The sequence below is a fragment of the Eptatretus burgeri genome, chromosome 3 (genome assembly GCF_056783735.1).
Source record: "Eptatretus burgeri isolate ZD-2024b chromosome 3, Ebu_testis_v1, whole genome shotgun sequence".
In the NCBI taxonomy this organism is placed as follows: Eukaryota; Metazoa; Chordata; class Myxini; order Myxiniformes; family Myxinidae; genus Eptatretus; species Eptatretus burgeri.
In genome coordinates, this window is record NC_140963.1 from 33,485,069 (window position 1) to 33,503,245 (window position 18,177).

The 18,177-nt window shown below is 39.0% G+C and overlaps 1 protein-coding gene across 10 annotated transcripts in view; it reads left to right on the plus strand.

Moving 5' to 3' along the window:
* LOC147029651 (zinc finger E-box-binding homeobox 2-like) overlaps positions 1-18,177 on the plus strand; it is a 313,528-nt gene that overhangs the window by 257,132 nt on the left and 38,219 nt on the right. For all 10 annotated transcript variants that reach the window (XR_015056001.1, XR_015056000.1, XM_085872853.1 and 7 more), the window contains 2 exons: positions 460-660; positions 2,070-2,287. Coding sequence is in view for 8 of the 10 variants with exons in the window: in XM_085872853.1 (XP_085728979.1) it covers positions 460-660; positions 2,070-2,287 (419 nt within the window). In the remaining 2 variants the exon portion in view is untranslated. The remainder of the gene's footprint in view (positions 1-459; positions 661-2,069; positions 2,288-18,177) is intronic.

The window sequence follows — 18,177 nt, forward strand, 5'->3', positions numbered from 1 at the left end:
CCTTGGTGAAACATTATCATTATCTGGCTGCAATTACAATACACAATGTTTGTGCAATGGATCATCAGGAAGTCAGTGGCCTGAGATAAATGATAAATGAGTGACTGATGAATTTTTGTTTGTCCACATTGTCTTTTAACAACAATTTAAAGCAAAAGTTTTAATGGTCTTTTTTTTTTAATCCTATTAACTGAACAGTCATCCTTTTACCTCCTTACATATAAATGGAACCGCAGGCCTATTAATCAAGCACAAGAAGTGCAATAATTTTATTTTTAGTATTAAAAAAATATATATATGTGATAAATATAATAATCAAAAAATGTTTTTTTATATATTTTAAAATAATATAAATTTGAACAAAAGAAAAAGAAAATTAATAAAACGTGCAATGCCACACGCAGATCCTTTAAGCAGCAGGGATCACTGAAATTTACTTCCTTTACATTTCATTTGCAGAAATAAGAAATGAACCTCAAGTGGACTATGATGACTGCTTTGGTCGAAAGAAGGCTGCTGAAGGTGACAAACTGTTTGGGAACATTGCGGAATTTCTTCAGCGCAGTGACACTGCTGTCATCTACCCGGAAGCTCCCGATGACCCGAACCACCCGAACCAACCGCAAGGAACACCTGAGAGGGAAGAACCAAACGAAAATGGTACTTTGATAGCTGCGAGTGTTCGAAATTCATAATGCAAAGACATTTATTGCAGCGTGGCTCCAAGTATTGCCCTTGTGATATAATGGCTTTCCGTTTTGTTACCCAAGGATTCACTGCATACACTGTTTTGCTTTAACAACTCCAAAAACGATTCGAGTGCTTATTTCCACAATAACTTGGACTTCATTTGCCTTCATTCTTTGAAGGATTTTCTTTTATGATCCATGGGAATAATACTGGCACAGTTATTGTCGCAGATGTTTCTCAGTTTACCATTCATATGTTAAAATATCCTGTGTCATATCTCGTATCGGAATCTGAATGTCCTGTCTGGATGCCACGACACTTTATACCATGTTGATCTTATAATGATGTTTTTAAACCAAGTTGTTGCATACAATAGCACTTTTCACATCTCATGACCACTTTTCACACTTAATCCGATTACAAGTACCATGCTTTGTGTCAACGTGAGCTTTTAGTACCTCAAGAAGTGGTATTGTTGCTTTCTAATCACCTTCTTGATGACTCCACTACTTCAGTTGGCATATATTTAGTATTTATATTACATGTGGGACAGTTATGATCTCGCACTCTCGTCGATGAGGATTTCAGATACTTTGTATTGAGATATTCAGTGTCAAAATTACGAGCGATAAAACAGTATTCATCCAACTTTAAAGTATTTGCATCGCTGGTTGCCATTAAAAGCATCTTGTCTTTGAGCAGTATTTTGTACAACAAATCCTATTATGTGTAAACCCCTCTCCTTTTACACCTCATCTGCGCACCAGTCTGAACCTCTCCTTCACACCCCTCGAAGTACACATTCAAACGTCGTCTTCACGATTTCATACCACAATTTCAGAGCATCTCTTGCAATTGGTGCAATAAACAGACATTGAAATGCTCACCTTTGGAAATTTGAGTTTATTATGTCATTAATTTCGACCTGCTAGGACTACAAATTTCCACAAGCATGAAATAAAAGAGGAAGTGACAGAGTTGTTGAACTGAAAAAGTTAAGAGACCATCAATTAATTATTTAAACAAATCTGGAGGAACTTTGACACCCTCTCCGCATACTCTCCGTGCCTCATTCTCCACCCTCCCCCTACCTTTTGTCCCATCTCCCTTGAACCCCTTCTTTCGCTTATTTTCTCCATTCCGCCCACACTTCTGTCTCTTATAATCCCTCTTTTTAATTTTTTCGTTTTAATTTTTTTCAATTTACCCTTCCCACACCTGTGCATATGATATAAATAGTTGGCTCTTAAAGCAACTATTTTTGCAAGAAAACAAGTGGACAGCAAACAAAATGGTCAAGAGCATGCCTTTACTTCAGGCATTGTTAAATCTCTCTGTCATGGGAATACAACATGCTTATTGGTGCTGTGTGTGATCAGGTCGACTCCTCAGCACACCCGATGCCTTTTCCCAACTGTTGGCTTGTCCTTACTGTGATCGTGGCTACAAGAGGCTCACTTCACTCAAGGAGCATATCCGCTATCGCCATGAGCGGGGTGAGAGCGACGGGCCACTCATATGCCCTCTTTGCCCTGGTTCGGCCTTCACTACTCGTGCTCAGCTCGACCGGCATGCTGGGTCGCATGCACGGCAACAGGTATACCTTCACAATAAATTATTTTATTATTGGGGGTTATTTATTTGTTTTTTATAATCTTGTTTTCAAATTACGATATTACATTCAACAAGGGCCATTCAAGTTCAAGCTCGACGTGAATTTTACAACATACAAAGAAAATAGTTGAATGATAAAAACAAATTTTTGCAACTATATTGTCTAACATAATTTGTTTTTGCAACTATATCGAAGCAAGTTGTAAAACAAGTTATATATATATATATATATATATATATATATATATATATATATATATATATATATATATATATATATATATATCTATCTATCTATCTATCTATCTATCTATCTATCTATCTATCTATCTATCTATCTATCTCTCTCTCTCTCTCTCTCTCTCTCTCTCTCTCTCTCTCTCTCTCTCTCTCTCTCTCTCTCTCTCTCTCTCTCTCTCTCTCTCTCTCTCTTTTACACCCTGTGGCTGCTGGTTGCATCATTGGTTGGGACACGGCTATGCCGCTGATGCAATGTCCCCCTTACCAGTACATTGGTGCTCATTTTGCCGACCTCAGAAGGATGACAGGCTGAGTCAACCTCCTGGTGTATTTTAATTCAGCAGCCAGCGGGGCTTGAATTCAGGACTCTAGGATCCCAAGCCGCCACCCTAACCACTAAGCCAACACCAGGCTTAACAAGTTACATAAATGCTGGTTAAAGCATTATGGGCAAAATAAAGATGGTAGTGATTGTTGACCCGTGTGCTGTAGAAGAGAGGTATATCATGAAATTAATTGTGAAGTAGAGCATGAAACAGCTGACATTCATGGAGACTCTTCATACAACTTGTTGAGGTGATTCTTTCCCCGAGTCAGGTGGTTAGGTGCAGTGAGTTCAAAATTGGTGACAGATCTTGAGCGTTCTCATGTGCAAGCAACATTGCTGTCACTCAAGAACACATTACCATCTTGAACAGCGATTTTTGGAGGCTCATCTGATTTAAAAAACTAGAGAAATTGCAAAATAATTCGATGTCAGTGTGAGCAGTGTGGAAATACTCATTCCTTCTCACTTGAAATTCAATAAAGTTCAATAGATGCAAAAAGGGACCCCACATAAGGTCAAACAGCAACTCATTCAGCCATTGTAACAGGACTCTTGGATTGTTACCAGAGGCGGCGAGATGATTAATTAAGGAAGCCTGTGGCATGTAATGAGACCTTGGTCCATCACTTTAGACTGAAGTCAAAGTGAGTGTGCCTGGAGTGAGGACAATATTGGTCTCCACCAGCAAATGATTCAAAGGTTCAACCATCAGCCCGAAAGCTTGTGGCAATCACGTTTTGGAAACTTAATGCTTGAATTAATGTATAATTTCTTAAATGCAGTGTGAAAACCATCAATGGACAGTACAATATTGTCTGCAACATGACTTTACTGTATAATAGTGCTCATGGCATGTACAGCAGATGTGACCCTGACATCTCCGGTGGAGATTGGTTGGTAAGTTATAAATTAGATACAACTTAGACTGGGTTATATTAAGTTTATGAATGGTGAAGACGTCAAAGCTTATGTCTTGAAATGGCTGAGTACCCTCCCTGAAGATATCTATGCAGATAGTATCAAGGCACGACCACATTAATGGGACAAGTGTGGATGTGTATCAGGGTAACATCTTCACAAACTAGAACAGCACTCGGTGTAGGGCATACCTCTGCCAGGCAGGACAGTTTGTTTTGTAGTCCACTGATAGGCCAGATTTGCATCAGAACCTTAACTAAAATCTAATGAGCTTGTTCTTATCACCTACCCAACCTCTCCACCACGTTTAATTTGAATCCATCCATAATGTTTTGAAATATCATGCTATGTATCGTTTTTGGCCCTATATCTCAATTGTGAAGTAACACTTTAAAAAAAATGATCGTATCAGGGTCCGGTCTCAAGGGTCAAAAGGCTCAAGTGGTCTAAGTGGTTGAAAGGGTCTAAGTGGTTGAAAGGGTCTAAGTGGTTGAAAGGGTCTAAGTGGTTGAAAGGGTCTAAGTGGGTTGAAAGTGTCATAAAAGATCCAAAGGGTCTGAAAGGTCTAAAACATCTACAATGGTGGAAAATAGTGTAAGGGTGTATAATAATTAATAGATGTGGTCATGTAGTCATGGTTAAATAATATGAAATTAATACACGTACTCACGGTTCAACTCACTTTCAAACAGTACTTAATTCAAACAGTACTACCACCTGTCCATAAATTTTTGAGATATCCTGCTCACAAACAAATAAACAGGATAGACATCGTGTCGAGCACGATACTTGCAAAATTCCCTAAAACAAATTGACCATAAAAATAATTGGTTGGTGAATTCAGTGACCTGATTTGCAAATCCTGTTCAAATTTCAAGTCAATGGGATGAAAATTGAGGATTTTAGAAATACCACCTTAATTGTTGACCTTTGGCCATGGTTGACATTTTGGTCGATGTTGATCTCAATAATAATTAGCTGGTTGAATTTAGTAACCGGAAATAGAATTCCTCTTCAAATTTCAAGTCAATCGGATGAAAATTGAGGATTTCAGAAATTATGCCTAAGTTGGTGACCTTTTGGTCTATGTTGTTCTCAAAAAAATAATTGGTGGTTGAATTCAGTGACCTGATATGCAAATCCTGTTCAAATTTCAAGTCAATCGGATGAAAATTGAGGATTTTATAAAAATTAACAAAGTTGTTAACTTTTGGCCTATGTTGACCTTTTGACCTTAAAAACAATAGTCTACATGCTTATGAAGAATCCTAACAGATAGTGAAGTTTTGTGAAGATTGGTTTAAAATTGTGGTGGTTGAAAAGCAAACAAATGGAATAACAAGAAAAAGACGCCGTGTTGCAACCCCCCCCCCCCCCCCCCATTTTCAAAGGTTGCCATGGATATGGATATCAAATTGTCCATCACATTAAGATTCAATTTGACAATCCCAAAGCTCAGGTCAATCAGATGAAAATTGATTATTTTTCAGATTGAAATTGATGATTTTAGAAGTTTGACCTTGAGTTGACCGTTGACATTTTGACCTCAGTAATAGTTGGTTTCCAAATTCAGTGATGCATTGTGCAATTGCTACTTAATTTCCAGGTTAATCGGATAAAAAGTGACGATTTTTCAGATGAAATTTGATGATTTTAGAAGTTTCACCTTGAGTTGGCCATTGAGCTTTTGACTTCAAACCGTTGGTTTCACAATTCAGTGATGCAATATGCAAAGCCTGTTCAGCATTCAAGTCAATTGGATGAAAAATGACGATTTTAGAAATTCGACATCAAGATGGCCTTTGACCTTTCACCTCAAAATCAATAGACTTCTCAGTTGAGACGACCTCTACAACTTGGTAAAGTTTGATGATGATTGGTTTCGAATTGTGACCTATAGGCGATTGAGAAACACAAACAGACAATGAAAAATGACTCATTGAGTGACACTTGGCAAAACAGAACGAAGGACTGGTTGAATTCAGTGAGCTGATATGCAAATGCTCTTCAAATTTAAAGTCAATCTCATAAAAACTGACAATATTTGAAATTTGGCCTATGTTGACCTTTTCACCTATGTTGACTTCAAAAATACATGGTGGTTGAATTCAGTGACCTGGTATTCAAATACTCTTCAAATATCAAGTCAATCGGATGAAAATTGATGATTCCAGAAATTTGACCTATTTGGACCTTTTGGCCGATGATGACCGCAAAATAATATGTGGTTGAATTCAGTGACCTGATATGGAAATGCTCTTCTAATTTCAAGTCAATGGGATGAAAATTGACAATTTTAGAAACAATTTTAAAAATTTGGCCCATGTTGACCTTTTAGGCTATGTTGATCTTTTGGCCGATGATGACCGCAAAATAATATGTGGTTGAATTCAGTGACCTGATCTGCAAATGTTCTTCAAATTTCAAGTCAATCGGATTAAAATTGAGGATTTTAGAAATTTGGCCTATGTTGACCTTTTGGTCGATGTTGACCTCTTGGCCTACGTTGACCTCAAACATTGTTAATAGTTGGATTCAGTGATCTGATATGCAAATCCTCTTCAAATTTGAAGTCAATCAGATGGAAATTGAGGATTTTAGAAATTTAATAAAGCTGTTGACCTTTGGCCTATGATGACCTTTTCACCTTTTGACCTCAAAAATAAGTAGGATTCTGTCATACCACCAACTTCACCATTTGGTGAAGATTCGTGAAGATCGGTTTAAGATTGTGACCTGTGAGCGATTAAAGGTGAGCGGACAGACAAATGGAAGCGATCAACATACTTCTCAAAAAAATTTCTTTTGACAATGAATCACAAAATCGACTCACCAATATACTTGAAAAATCTTCGATTTCGCAAGTAACAAGATACATGTCACGCTTTGCATGATACTTGCAAAATCCACCCACTATACACCCCCCCCCCCCAAAAAAAAAGTTGCCATCGATACATCAAACTGTCCATTTCGCTGACATTAAAATTGACGATCTTTATCAAAGCTCAGTTCAATTGGATCAAAATTGACGATTTCTCAAATGAAATTTGATGATTTTAGAAGGTTGACCTTGAGTTGACCTTTGACATTTTGACCTCAAAAATAGTTGGTTTCCCAATTCAGTGATGCACTGTGCAATTGCTATTTAATTTTCAAGTTAATAGGATGAAAATTGAAAAATTTTCTAAAAACATTGCTTTTACTAGCTTGACCTTGACTTGATCTTTGACCTTTTCACATCAAAAATAGTAGGTTTCCCATTTCAGTGACCCAATATGGAAGTCCTTTTCAACTTTCAAGTCAATCAGATGAAAAATGATGATTTTAGAAATTTGTTCGTTAATTAAAGTTTGACCTTGATTTAATTTAGTTCCTTGAAATCTTATGAAATCCACCTTCTTGAGTTCACTATTCCACAGGGATCATCAGGTCGTAATTATGTATGATGAGTCATGATCTAATAATACATAATTAACATTCGGACTCATGGTCCAACTCAGTTTCAAAGAGTACGTAATTCAAACAGTACTATGACTCACATGAGTCGACCGATGTTTCACCTCGACGAGGGTTCACCGTCCGCCCATGTTTTTTGGGGTTTATGTACAGTATCTATACGTACTGGTAAATCACATGTAAATTGCCATTTTGTGACCTGACCTTTTGACCTATTTACCTCCAAAAATAGACGACCTCTCCCAGGTGGGTACGTTTCATAAAGTTCGGAGTAAAATGAAATCAAAGGGGACTGACGTACAGACAGACAGACAAACAGACCGAATAACAGACCACAACAACCAATATACTTGTTTGCAAGTGGCAAATAAACAGAAAAACAGCGATGAACACATAATCTCCATATACCTTTGGTGGCGTAGGTAATAATTGACTTTTCATCAACTCCTTGTACATTTTGAGTTTCTGGAGTTGAAAGATCCACATGGTTGTTATCTCCATTTGAGTTTCAGGTGGTGGGATGAAGTTCTCCGAGAACTCAAAATCTCCACTTCCTTTTTGGTAAAGGATCATAATTCATAGCCGAAGTTGTAAAGTTGTGTTGTCCTCAGAGTTTTGTTCCGAGGGCTCTTTGTCAGGATCGTCACTGAGCCGAGCAGCCTCCAACTGTAGTTTGTTTGTAGTAATGTTCGCAGGGTTGGTTTGTAGGATCTTTGTGAGGTTCTTCTTTATCATTCCTGTTGCTCCATTTATCACTCGTACAATTTCAGCACTTTTCAGCTTCCAGGATCTTTTCACTTCATTCTTGAAATTTTGCTATTTGATAATTTTATTGATTTTTGCATTATTTAGACCAAAGTCACTGGGTACTGAACCTAAATTAACAATGCCTTATTTTCCTTTTTGTATCTGAGCGCTATGTCCGGTCGCAGTGCTTTGTTTTCTCTGTTCATGCTGGATGGGATCATCAGGTCGTACGTGAGCATTATGTCCTTGTTTTCAATGATTGCTTTTGGTTTGTGTTTCCATGAGTTTTGTGGAACTGGGATATTGAAATGTCTGCAGATGTGCCAGTGGATTACTCTACATACCTTGTTGTGCCTTGGTGTGTGCAGCTGTTCTGACACGAGTTTTTTTTTTACATCCCGATATGAAGTGGCTCATACTTTCTGTTTCTACCTTGCAGAATATACATTTGTCCAATTGGCTCAGTCCTGCCATGTTTTTTAAAGCCATTCAAGTAGTGTCTTTGGTCTTGGGCATTTATAATGATTCGTCTCCATCCCAATTGAGCTGACCTCTTCTTAACCATTCCAGTGATCCTTCTTTGTCTATCCCCAATCTGTCTACTCTTTTTTTATATTTCCCGTCTCTTTTGTCTTTCTCCCAGTTGTCACTTTATATCTGTTGGTATTTTATCTTGTATTTTTCTTTTGTTTGTTTTTTTTGCAATTGTTGGGGCTGTTTTTGTTGCTGTTTTGGTTTGCTGCTGTTTTGGTTGCACACCTGTTTTTGGAAGTTTTTTGCAAGGTGAGTGAGAGATACCTTTTCTTGCTTGTAGTGTTTATGCTTGTATACAAATTGTATTTGGTAGTCTTTTAAACTTTTCACGTACTCTGCTAATCCTACAGTCGTCGCTCTGTGCACTTCATTGAGTTGCATCAGGCCTCCACCTCCTTCTTTCTTCAGCAGCTACATTCTCAGGATGCATTGATTTTTGTAGAACATTTTGTGGACGGTGAGGAGTTTCTTTGTTTTGATATCTCGTGTTCTAATTTCTGCTTGTGGGCAGTTTACTATTCCACAGCTGTATTAGAACATTGGTACTGATAGTTGGTTTATGGCTTTGATTTTGTTCCTTGGGGAGAGGTATGTTTACAGAATCAGCCTTGTTCTCCACAGGTCTTCTTTGGTAATTGTTTTGCGCACTTTATTCTGACATATTTAGTGGCTCTCTTCCACTCCAAGGTATTTGTAAGATGCTTCGTTGTCTAACTGCTGTATTGTTGTATCTAGGTCGATTTTTAACCTCTGCCATCGAAGATCGGATGCTACTGTTTTCACCCCTTTCTGTTTGTTTGTTTGTTTGTGAACAGTATTACGGAAAAACTCCTCGACGGATTTCGACGAAACTTGGTGGGGGGATTAGGTATGGTCCAAGGATCATGCCATTAGATTTTGGACTTGGTCCAAAATCCAATATGGCCGCTATGACGGCCATTTTGAAAAAATATTTTAATATATATTTTTTTTTTGCATTTCTACATGTTTTAAGTGATTTCCAACCCCCCCCCCCCAAAAAAAAAAATTGTTAGAGAAAAAAATATTTTTGCAACTTTCTTTTTCAACAAAATTTCGATATTTTTTTTTTTTTTGCATTTCTACATGTTATAAGTGATTTCCAACAAAAAAATGCCAACACTAGAACGGGCACTCGGTAGAGCGCATACCTTTGTCGCCGCTACTTTTTTCCGGGCACATTTGAAAAACGTCATTTAAAAACGTCCATGACGTCACAACCATCAGTCCGATGGACGTCAAATTTGGTGTTAGACGTCATTGAGGGCAGTCCAACAAAATGGAATGATAAACACTGAAAAAAATCGAAAGTTTAAAAATGACGTCATCTTGTGACGTCATTTGGACGCACTTCCAATGACGTCACTACCAATCGCGGACTACCATCCTGAAAGCTCTTATTTCACGGAACATTTTAACGTTGGTTTCATGTCAATAGCTCTATTAGATCTGAAGTTATGCCTACAAGTATATTTTGACCTTGAGTGTGACCTTGACCTTGACCATAGAGTTAATTTGCAAAACCTGTTCATAAATAAGCAGATATTTTGGTACTGATCATAATGCCTGGATTTGGGACAATTTCCTTTACAAATTACATAGATATTTGAATATAAAATATCAGGACATTTTAGCCACAATTGAAAAACGTTATGTTCAAACGTCAATGACGTCATAACGGTCAGTCCGAACGACGTCAAATTTGGTGTGTGATGTCCTTAAGGTAAATCCTACAAAACGGTATGATCAAAACTGATGAGGTCGAAAATTGAAAATTTACGTCATCTTGTGACGTCATTTTGACGCACTTCTGATGACGTCACGTCAAATCTGACACCACGTACCCGAAAGGTATTTCGTCATGGAACAATATGGCGTTGGTTGCATGTCGATAGCTGTCTTATGAAGGAAGTTATGCTCAAAAGTTTGTTTTTGACCTTTTCTTGACCTTGACCTTTGACCCGATCGCTCCCAAAATCTAATCAAATCGTCCTTGGATAATCACGAATCATCCCACCAATTTTCATGCAATTCGGTTTAATACTTTCTGAGTTATGCGAATAACAAACAAACACACATATTCACAAATAAATAAATACACAGCGACCAAAACATAACCTTTCGCAGAATGCGAAGGTAACTAGAGGGGGAGCACTCGGGAGAGTGCAAAACCTCCGCCGCCAATACTGCTGGGTCACTCAAGTGAACCTTATATCTTATTCATTAAATATGATGTCAACAGTGCTGACAGTTATAGTTCTTTTCTCCAAGATTTTTTTTTTTGGGGGGGGGGGGGTTGGAAATCACTTATAACATGTATAAATGCAAAAAAAAGAAATCGAAATTTTGTTGAAGAAAAAGTTGCAAAAATTTTTTTTTTTCTCCAACAATAATTTTTGGGGGGGTGGAAATCACTTGAAACATGTTGAAATGCAAAAAAAAATTCCCCTTTTTTGGGGGGTAACAATTTTTTTGGGGGGGTTGGAATTCACTTAAAACATGTAGAAATGCAAAAAAAAAAAATTCTCTATTTTTTGGGGAGGGTAACAATTTTTGGGGGGGGTTGGGAATCACTAAAAATATGTAGAATGCAAAAAAAAAAATTCTCTATTTTTTGGGGGGGGTAACAATTTTTTTGGGGGGGGTTGGAAATCACTTAAAACATGTAGAATTTTTTTTGGGGGGGGAGACCAAGTCCAAAATTTAATGGCATGATCCTTGGACCATACCTAACCCCCCCACCAAGTTTCGTCGAAATCCGTCGAGGAGTTTTTCTGTAATACTGTTCACAAACAAACAAACAAACAAACAAACAAACAAACAAACAGAAAGGGGTGAAAACAGTAACCTCCATCCATCTTCGAAGATGGTGGAGGTTAATTATAATTGCGGCTGATTTTGGAACTTCAGGTAGATATACCCACGTAAAATCAATTTCTGTCTCAAGGAATCTAGTTATGACGAATGAATTGAGTATGTAAAAGTTAAAAGTAAAAGGGAAAGTTTCAAACTATAACTCTGTGAGCACTGTTGACGTCAAATTGAATGAATAGGATATCAGGTTCACTTGAGTGACCCAGCAGTATTGGCGGCGGAGGTTTTGCACTCTACCGAGTGCTCCCCCTCTAGTTGTCTGTTTTTGTTGGTCTACCTTGCACGAATTTGCACTTGGCACACTTTAGAGGCTAAACTCAATTTGGATGTCATCAGAGAACCATTTCACTAATTTCAGTTGGTCTGCCAATTTTTCGTCATCCGCTAAAAAAGTTTCAAATGATCCATGCACAGTCGGTGTGTGTGTGTGTGCGTGTGTGTGTGTGTGTGTGTGTGTGTGTGTGTGTGTGTGTGTGTGTGTGTGTGTGTGTGTGTGTGTGTGTGTGTGTGTGTGTGTGTGTGTGTGTGTGTGTGTGTGTGTGTGTGTGTGTGTGTGCTTGTGCGTGCGCGCATGCGTGCGCATTAATCTGTCTGTCGAACTTGCATGACTCCACCCACAATTTTAACCTGATGAAAAATCATATAGCCACCTTGTTGTTGCCTTCTGCTATGTGAAGCCAAATTTATCTTCAGAGCTGTCATATTCACAATCAGCTTGTCCTCTCTCTAAGTTTTTCCTTCAGTATAAAATGACAAAAACGACAGTTAAAATTATGCCAGTAGGCATCACAGGCTTTGTGAAGTGATCGATGCAGCGGTTGTTGCCTTATATAACCATCAAAATAACTATGTGGCATTCTCTTAAGTAGGGCTTAAACCCATTACATGATACAAGGTCTCTGCCCAAGGTCATTTTTACTTGTAACAATGTGTGTCTTTATATCAGGAAGAAGATAATTGGTTTTGGGTCATTTATTGGCATAAGTATAGTTCTCATGGTCACATATCTTTTCCGCATATCTCACGAGATTGTGAGCTGGACAGGTGATTGTGACGTGCTATGACATTAGGAGCTGTTTCAATCGTGGTTTCGGTGAAGTCGGTGATAGCATGATATGGGAAGGGAAAGCATTAAATATTCTGTGGTTTTGATGGTGGGAATGCCCTTTTGCTTTCATGGGTTGGAGGATGGTGAGTAGGGGAGGACAGAGTTGGGTTTGGGAGTGGGGGAGGACAGAGTTGGGTTTGGGAGTGGGGGAGGACAGAGTTGGGTTTGGGAGTTGGAGAAGCAAATTTGGGACAGAGTTGGGAGCTTGAGGACTTTCGGTGGGTGGGAGTGGGGGGTGTTAAAGAGTTGTGGGTGGTGGGGTGTGGTGATAGGGTTTGAAGGCTTGAAGTCGGGAGGGGATTGATGCCTTAGAATTGGGAGGGGGAGGGTGAAGACTTGGGGTTTGTGGGGGGGGGGAGATAGGGGAGAGTTGAGGACTTGAAGTCACATTTTACATTGCACAATGCTGCAATTTTTTTTTTTTTTAGCATCCACTTATCATAGTGACATGATGAGATTTTTCCAGAATTCTCAAGGGGACATAGCATTGACTAAATCAATGCCACTCAAGTTGGTGTCCTTCTCGATGATGTGTTGAAGGATTGTGATGGGACTACCCCTTTTCTGGGGTTCCTCAGGTCTCCAGAGTAGAACTTTCTTTGCAAGTTCTTTATGTCGCATCACATGAATAGCAAGTCAAAGACAGCGTTTCCTCACAATAGCAGAGATGCGGGGCAAAGAACCATTCAGATCCTTGTTAGTAATATGGTCTTGCCAAGAAACATTCAGAACTTTATGAAGTAATCAGGTCGAGGGACCTTCGAGTGATTTTTCCATTGTTAGGGTCAAGGTCCAGGATTCGCACCCGCAGAGAAGTAGTGACTCAACCATCGTTTCGAAGACCCTTAACTTATTCTGTCTGTGAACTGGTGAAATCTCCAAACCTTATGGAGGACATGAACTGCTGCCCAAGTCTCTGCATTCTAAGTCACGCTGCGTGTTGGTATGGGAGCTGAGGGATTTAAAGTCATTCACTCTCTCGATAGAACATCCGGAAACAGTAAGTAGGGCGCATTCAGCAGAAGGATTGACATTATATGCTTCGTCTTTTCAGCATTGAGTACCTAGCAGCAGTTTCAACATTGTGAATTAGAAGTTCAGCTTCGCTTAACATGTCTTAAAGGAGTTCTATGTTCAGCAAAATCGAGGTCAGAAATGGGCTGAGCTGGATGTCTGCGACTTCTATGCCAGGAGAGAGTTAAATCATCCCAGTCTTCAATCATAGTTGTTAGGGCATAGTCCAAGGCAATGGTAAACAGGTAAGGAGTGAGCGGGTCATCTGAAAGAACTCCATTGCCAGTTTGAAAAGGTGCAGTCTCTCCTTCAGGAGTGCAGAGGTACCTCTCCACTGCAGAGGTATCTTCATACGTAAATTGCATGGCCTTCACAATCAACTCATGAGTTCCCATACGTATGTAGAATTTCGAAAGGTTTATTCCTGTCAATGGAGTCAAAGGATTTCCTGAAGTCTATGAAGATGATAACACCCTCTTTTCGGTGTTTACGTACTTCCTCAATGACGCCGATGTCTCTGAGAGCAAGGATCTGAGAAGATGTAGATCGAAGGAGCTTAAAAACATTTTGATTTTTGCGTAAGATCTTTTCTAATTCAGGGTGAATTCTGTTAATAAGGAGGCGATTGAAAATGTTTGCTGCTGTTTGATTTAAACTTAATCCACGGTAATTTTCAGGAAGTGTTAAATTAACTTTCTTGGGCATTGCCTGTTTTCCCGCATTCTGGAGGGTGCTTTCCTGGGTATGTTTCATTGCAGTATTTAAATAAGATTTTTCTTAACTTCAGAAGTCACCAGACTTCAATTGGAATACCATCAAGACCGGGGGCTTTTCCAAGTTTCATTTGTTTCATTGCTGTGGTCAAGTTCTGCTGATGAAAAAAAAAGAAGAAAAAGATGCAAGCAGTAATGATGGAGTTGACCTCGAAAAATGGATTGATTGGATTGTTGTGTATGCTGGTATTATAAGAAGAGAGCCGTTTATCGGAGTGAGTTTTCCAGCAATCGAGGTGATCCTCACCTTGGATAAAAACGGTTTTACATTTCTTTCGGAAAAGATGTTTCACGAAGTTCCAGGCCTTACTAAACGGAGTGCGCTGGTTGATTCCCATTTATCACTGCCCCCCCCCAGTGTATTGTAAAACCACTTTTCTTGGGCTTCATCATATGTATCACATAGTGCAACTTGTGTTGTAGATCAAGTCTCAGGTTGTGTGTACACTGAGGACAGCAACGTGAGTAGTGAGTTGTTCCTTTAGCAGTTCCTTGGATACCAGTTATAACAGGTTTTCATGTTGGCAAGATTGTCGAACCAACTTTATTACAGATGTCAACTAAATCTTTATGTGTGCTTGACTGATTTATTTCTAATATATCCCATTCAGTAGAAATTTGATTTTCGATTTGGGAGGCTATGCAAGGATTGGTAGAGACTATATCCCGATGAAATCTGGACCTGTTTGTGGTCTTTTTTGATTTGACACTAAGTGTCATACTTGTGCAAACAATTATGTGATCAGAGTCAATGGGATCTGATGAGGAGTGAGCTTGAGAATCCATGATACTGTTGCTTCATTTTTTACAACATATGATGAAATCAATTTGAGATGTGTTTTTGTTTGGAGCATGGAATGTCCAGAGACTTGATTTGGGTTTTTGAAAGAGAATGTTGGTTATTAAAAGGTCATGCTAATGGATGAAATCGAGATGGAACTGTACTGTCCATTTCTGTTGGTGGAGCTCTGGGAAGAAAAGCTGTTCAACACCAGGACATTAAAGTCGCTTCCAAGTGTAAGACAATAAAGTGTTGGGATAGATGACACTATCCGTGTTAGGCTTTCAAAGAACTCCATGCTTGATACAGCACTGACGTTGGTTGGAGAGTAACATGATACACCATGTGGTTTTCGGTTCTTTTTAAATATTGCTAATACAATCCGATCCGATACTTTAGTGATTCATGGAAGGTTGATGAGCAAGGAAGATTTGACTATTATTCCAACTCCACTAATTTCTGCTACTATTTGATCATATGTGGCAGAATCTGTAAACAAGATGGATCTGCCAATGTTGGTGTTTTCAATATCTGAGTCCAATAGTTGGTGAACTATTCTATGTTCTTGAACACAAATCACTGACATATTGGAATCATTTATGTGCTTGTCAAGTTCTTCAATTGCACAAGTGGAAGATAAACTACGACAGTTAAGCTTCCCAAGAAACAAAGGTTTCTTCGGGTGGCAAAGTCCTTTCATTGATCTAATGTCAGATGAGATCCATCCTTGGAGGTTTAGGGCCTCATTGTCATCAAGGCTGGTAAACCTATGAGACAAATGAAAGGTTGAGGCAGGGGCTTGAACCCTGATGCTGTTATGTGAACTCATCATCACTTCAACTGGCTATGACTGCAGTGCATCACCACTGCTACCAAGGATGGATTAGGTTTGTAGTCAACAGCTACTAGGAGAATTCGCAACCAAGCTTAATGAGCTTCTCCAGCCATTTGGTATTACATCAGAGTTTTCCTTCTCCTAGCCTTGCTCAAACATGGATAACTCACAAGATAGTGGGGTGGGGAAGGGGGCTTATGGTGCCTCTGACTCACCAGGAGATTTCATTATTGGTTATTTGAAGGATTTGTAAGGATAACCATTCCACCGGTTAACCAACTGCATCCTCAACAATCACCATCAGATTATCCGCAACTGCTTACACATTCCATTATCTGCAACCTGAGGACGGGTTGGCTTAATGGTTAGGGTGGTGGGCTTGAGATCCTGAGGTCCTGAGTTCAAATCCCACTCTGCTGTTGAATTAATACCAGGCAGGGTTGACTGCCTGTCATCCTTCTGAGGTCGACAAAATGAGTGCCAGCTTGCTGGTGTCATATGTCGGGGTGGTGATACATCCAGGATTGTGCCCAATAGCCAAGGAGACTGCTTAGTCAGCACCAATGCTCTGCACAGAGTATGGTCCCAATGGATGGATGGATGAGGATGGGGGTGGTTGGGGAAGGTCGCCCCTGGTGTTCTCACATGAAAACACCTCCTTTGTTCCTCTTTTTCTCCGGTGTTCTCACATAAGAAAACGTGAAACACCCTGCTCGTAGACAATATATATATATATATATATATATATATATATATATATATATATATATATATATATATATATATATATATATATATATATATATACATATCTGTATATGTGAGTGTGTGTGCTGCAGAGAAGATATATTTTCAGACCAAGAATGCCAAATGCAAAGCATGGGAATGGTTGTTGGGGAAGCTCAGATGACAGACGCGAAAGCATTACAGGAAGTGTAAATGCTAAAGTTCATGGCTTTGTAGATTTGGAATCGAACTCCGTCCTTCCAGGGTTGTAGCATGTGTACTGTAAATCCATAAAATGTTTTTTTTGTGAGCACCAGTCTCCTGAAAATCCGAACATGGATTTAATCATGCAGATTTCACGATAATTTTAACTCATCTCAAATTATTTTTTGATAACACAGGGAATATAATCTATCTGACCTTGTAACATTTTACCAATTCTGTTAATGAGTCAAAAAAAGTCATTGCTATGATAAACAATAATCCTTTTGATGTCGGTTTGTTTTCAGATGGTGTGCATCAAAGGTTTCACATTATATCAGTTTTACGTTTAATGTCAGCACTGAATGCCTGCTGAGTCGTGAATAAAAGTATAAGGCTGTTTGTTCGTCTTATTAATAACGATTTTGTGAAATTCGTACAAAGCTCTGTAAAATGCATGAAATATTGAAATTCCATAAAGCCATAAACTATTTGTCCCATGTTCTAGCACTTGGGTACAATTCCTCAAACACGCATTCGCCAAAAACAATTCACGAGCAAGCAGGGCAAAGCTGACTGCTAATAGACATGATATATTCACTTATCTTGAATCACTACTCCATTGTAATAAATTAGATGGTGTAAGAATCAGCATTCTGCATACCAGGCATGAGTGACTGTTGGGTGGAATCCAATAGCCTGTGTCCAATGCTTTCAATCACTTGCTGTCTATGTGGCTGTGCGTATACGTACATGAGCACACGTTGCGCTGCCATTGGAATCACGGTCTTGATCGCTCTCGTGGACATTAATCTGGTCTGCCAGCGAAGCAGGTGGATCCACAATGCAGAACTCAGCTGAAGCACAAGATAAGGACATAAAATGAGTACAAAGCGTGGCATCTTGGATGAGCTATCAAAGTAAGCTGTTACCAGCAAGAACAGGTCCAGAAATGGTGAGTGGCAACATGGAAGGGGGTGAGGGGGGAGTGGTGGGCATGTGCCCCCCACCCAAGGAAATGTCAGATTTCGAAAAACCCAGAGAAGCACATTTTGCATTTTCTGAACCAATATGCCTCAAGAATCTATAACTGTAACACAACATTTTATCAAAATCAAAGTGAAAATAGAATTGTTTCACTCTTTTTGAATGTCGACGCACCATAATCGATGTTTATAAACATACCATTATCATCGGTAGTGTAGAGCAGCAATATGCATCAGGCTCCAGTAGTTGTAATAATAACAATGGTACATACGTTACTGAGTGGATTACATGTGAGAAACTCTATTTTAAGATTAAACAACAAAAGGTTAAAAA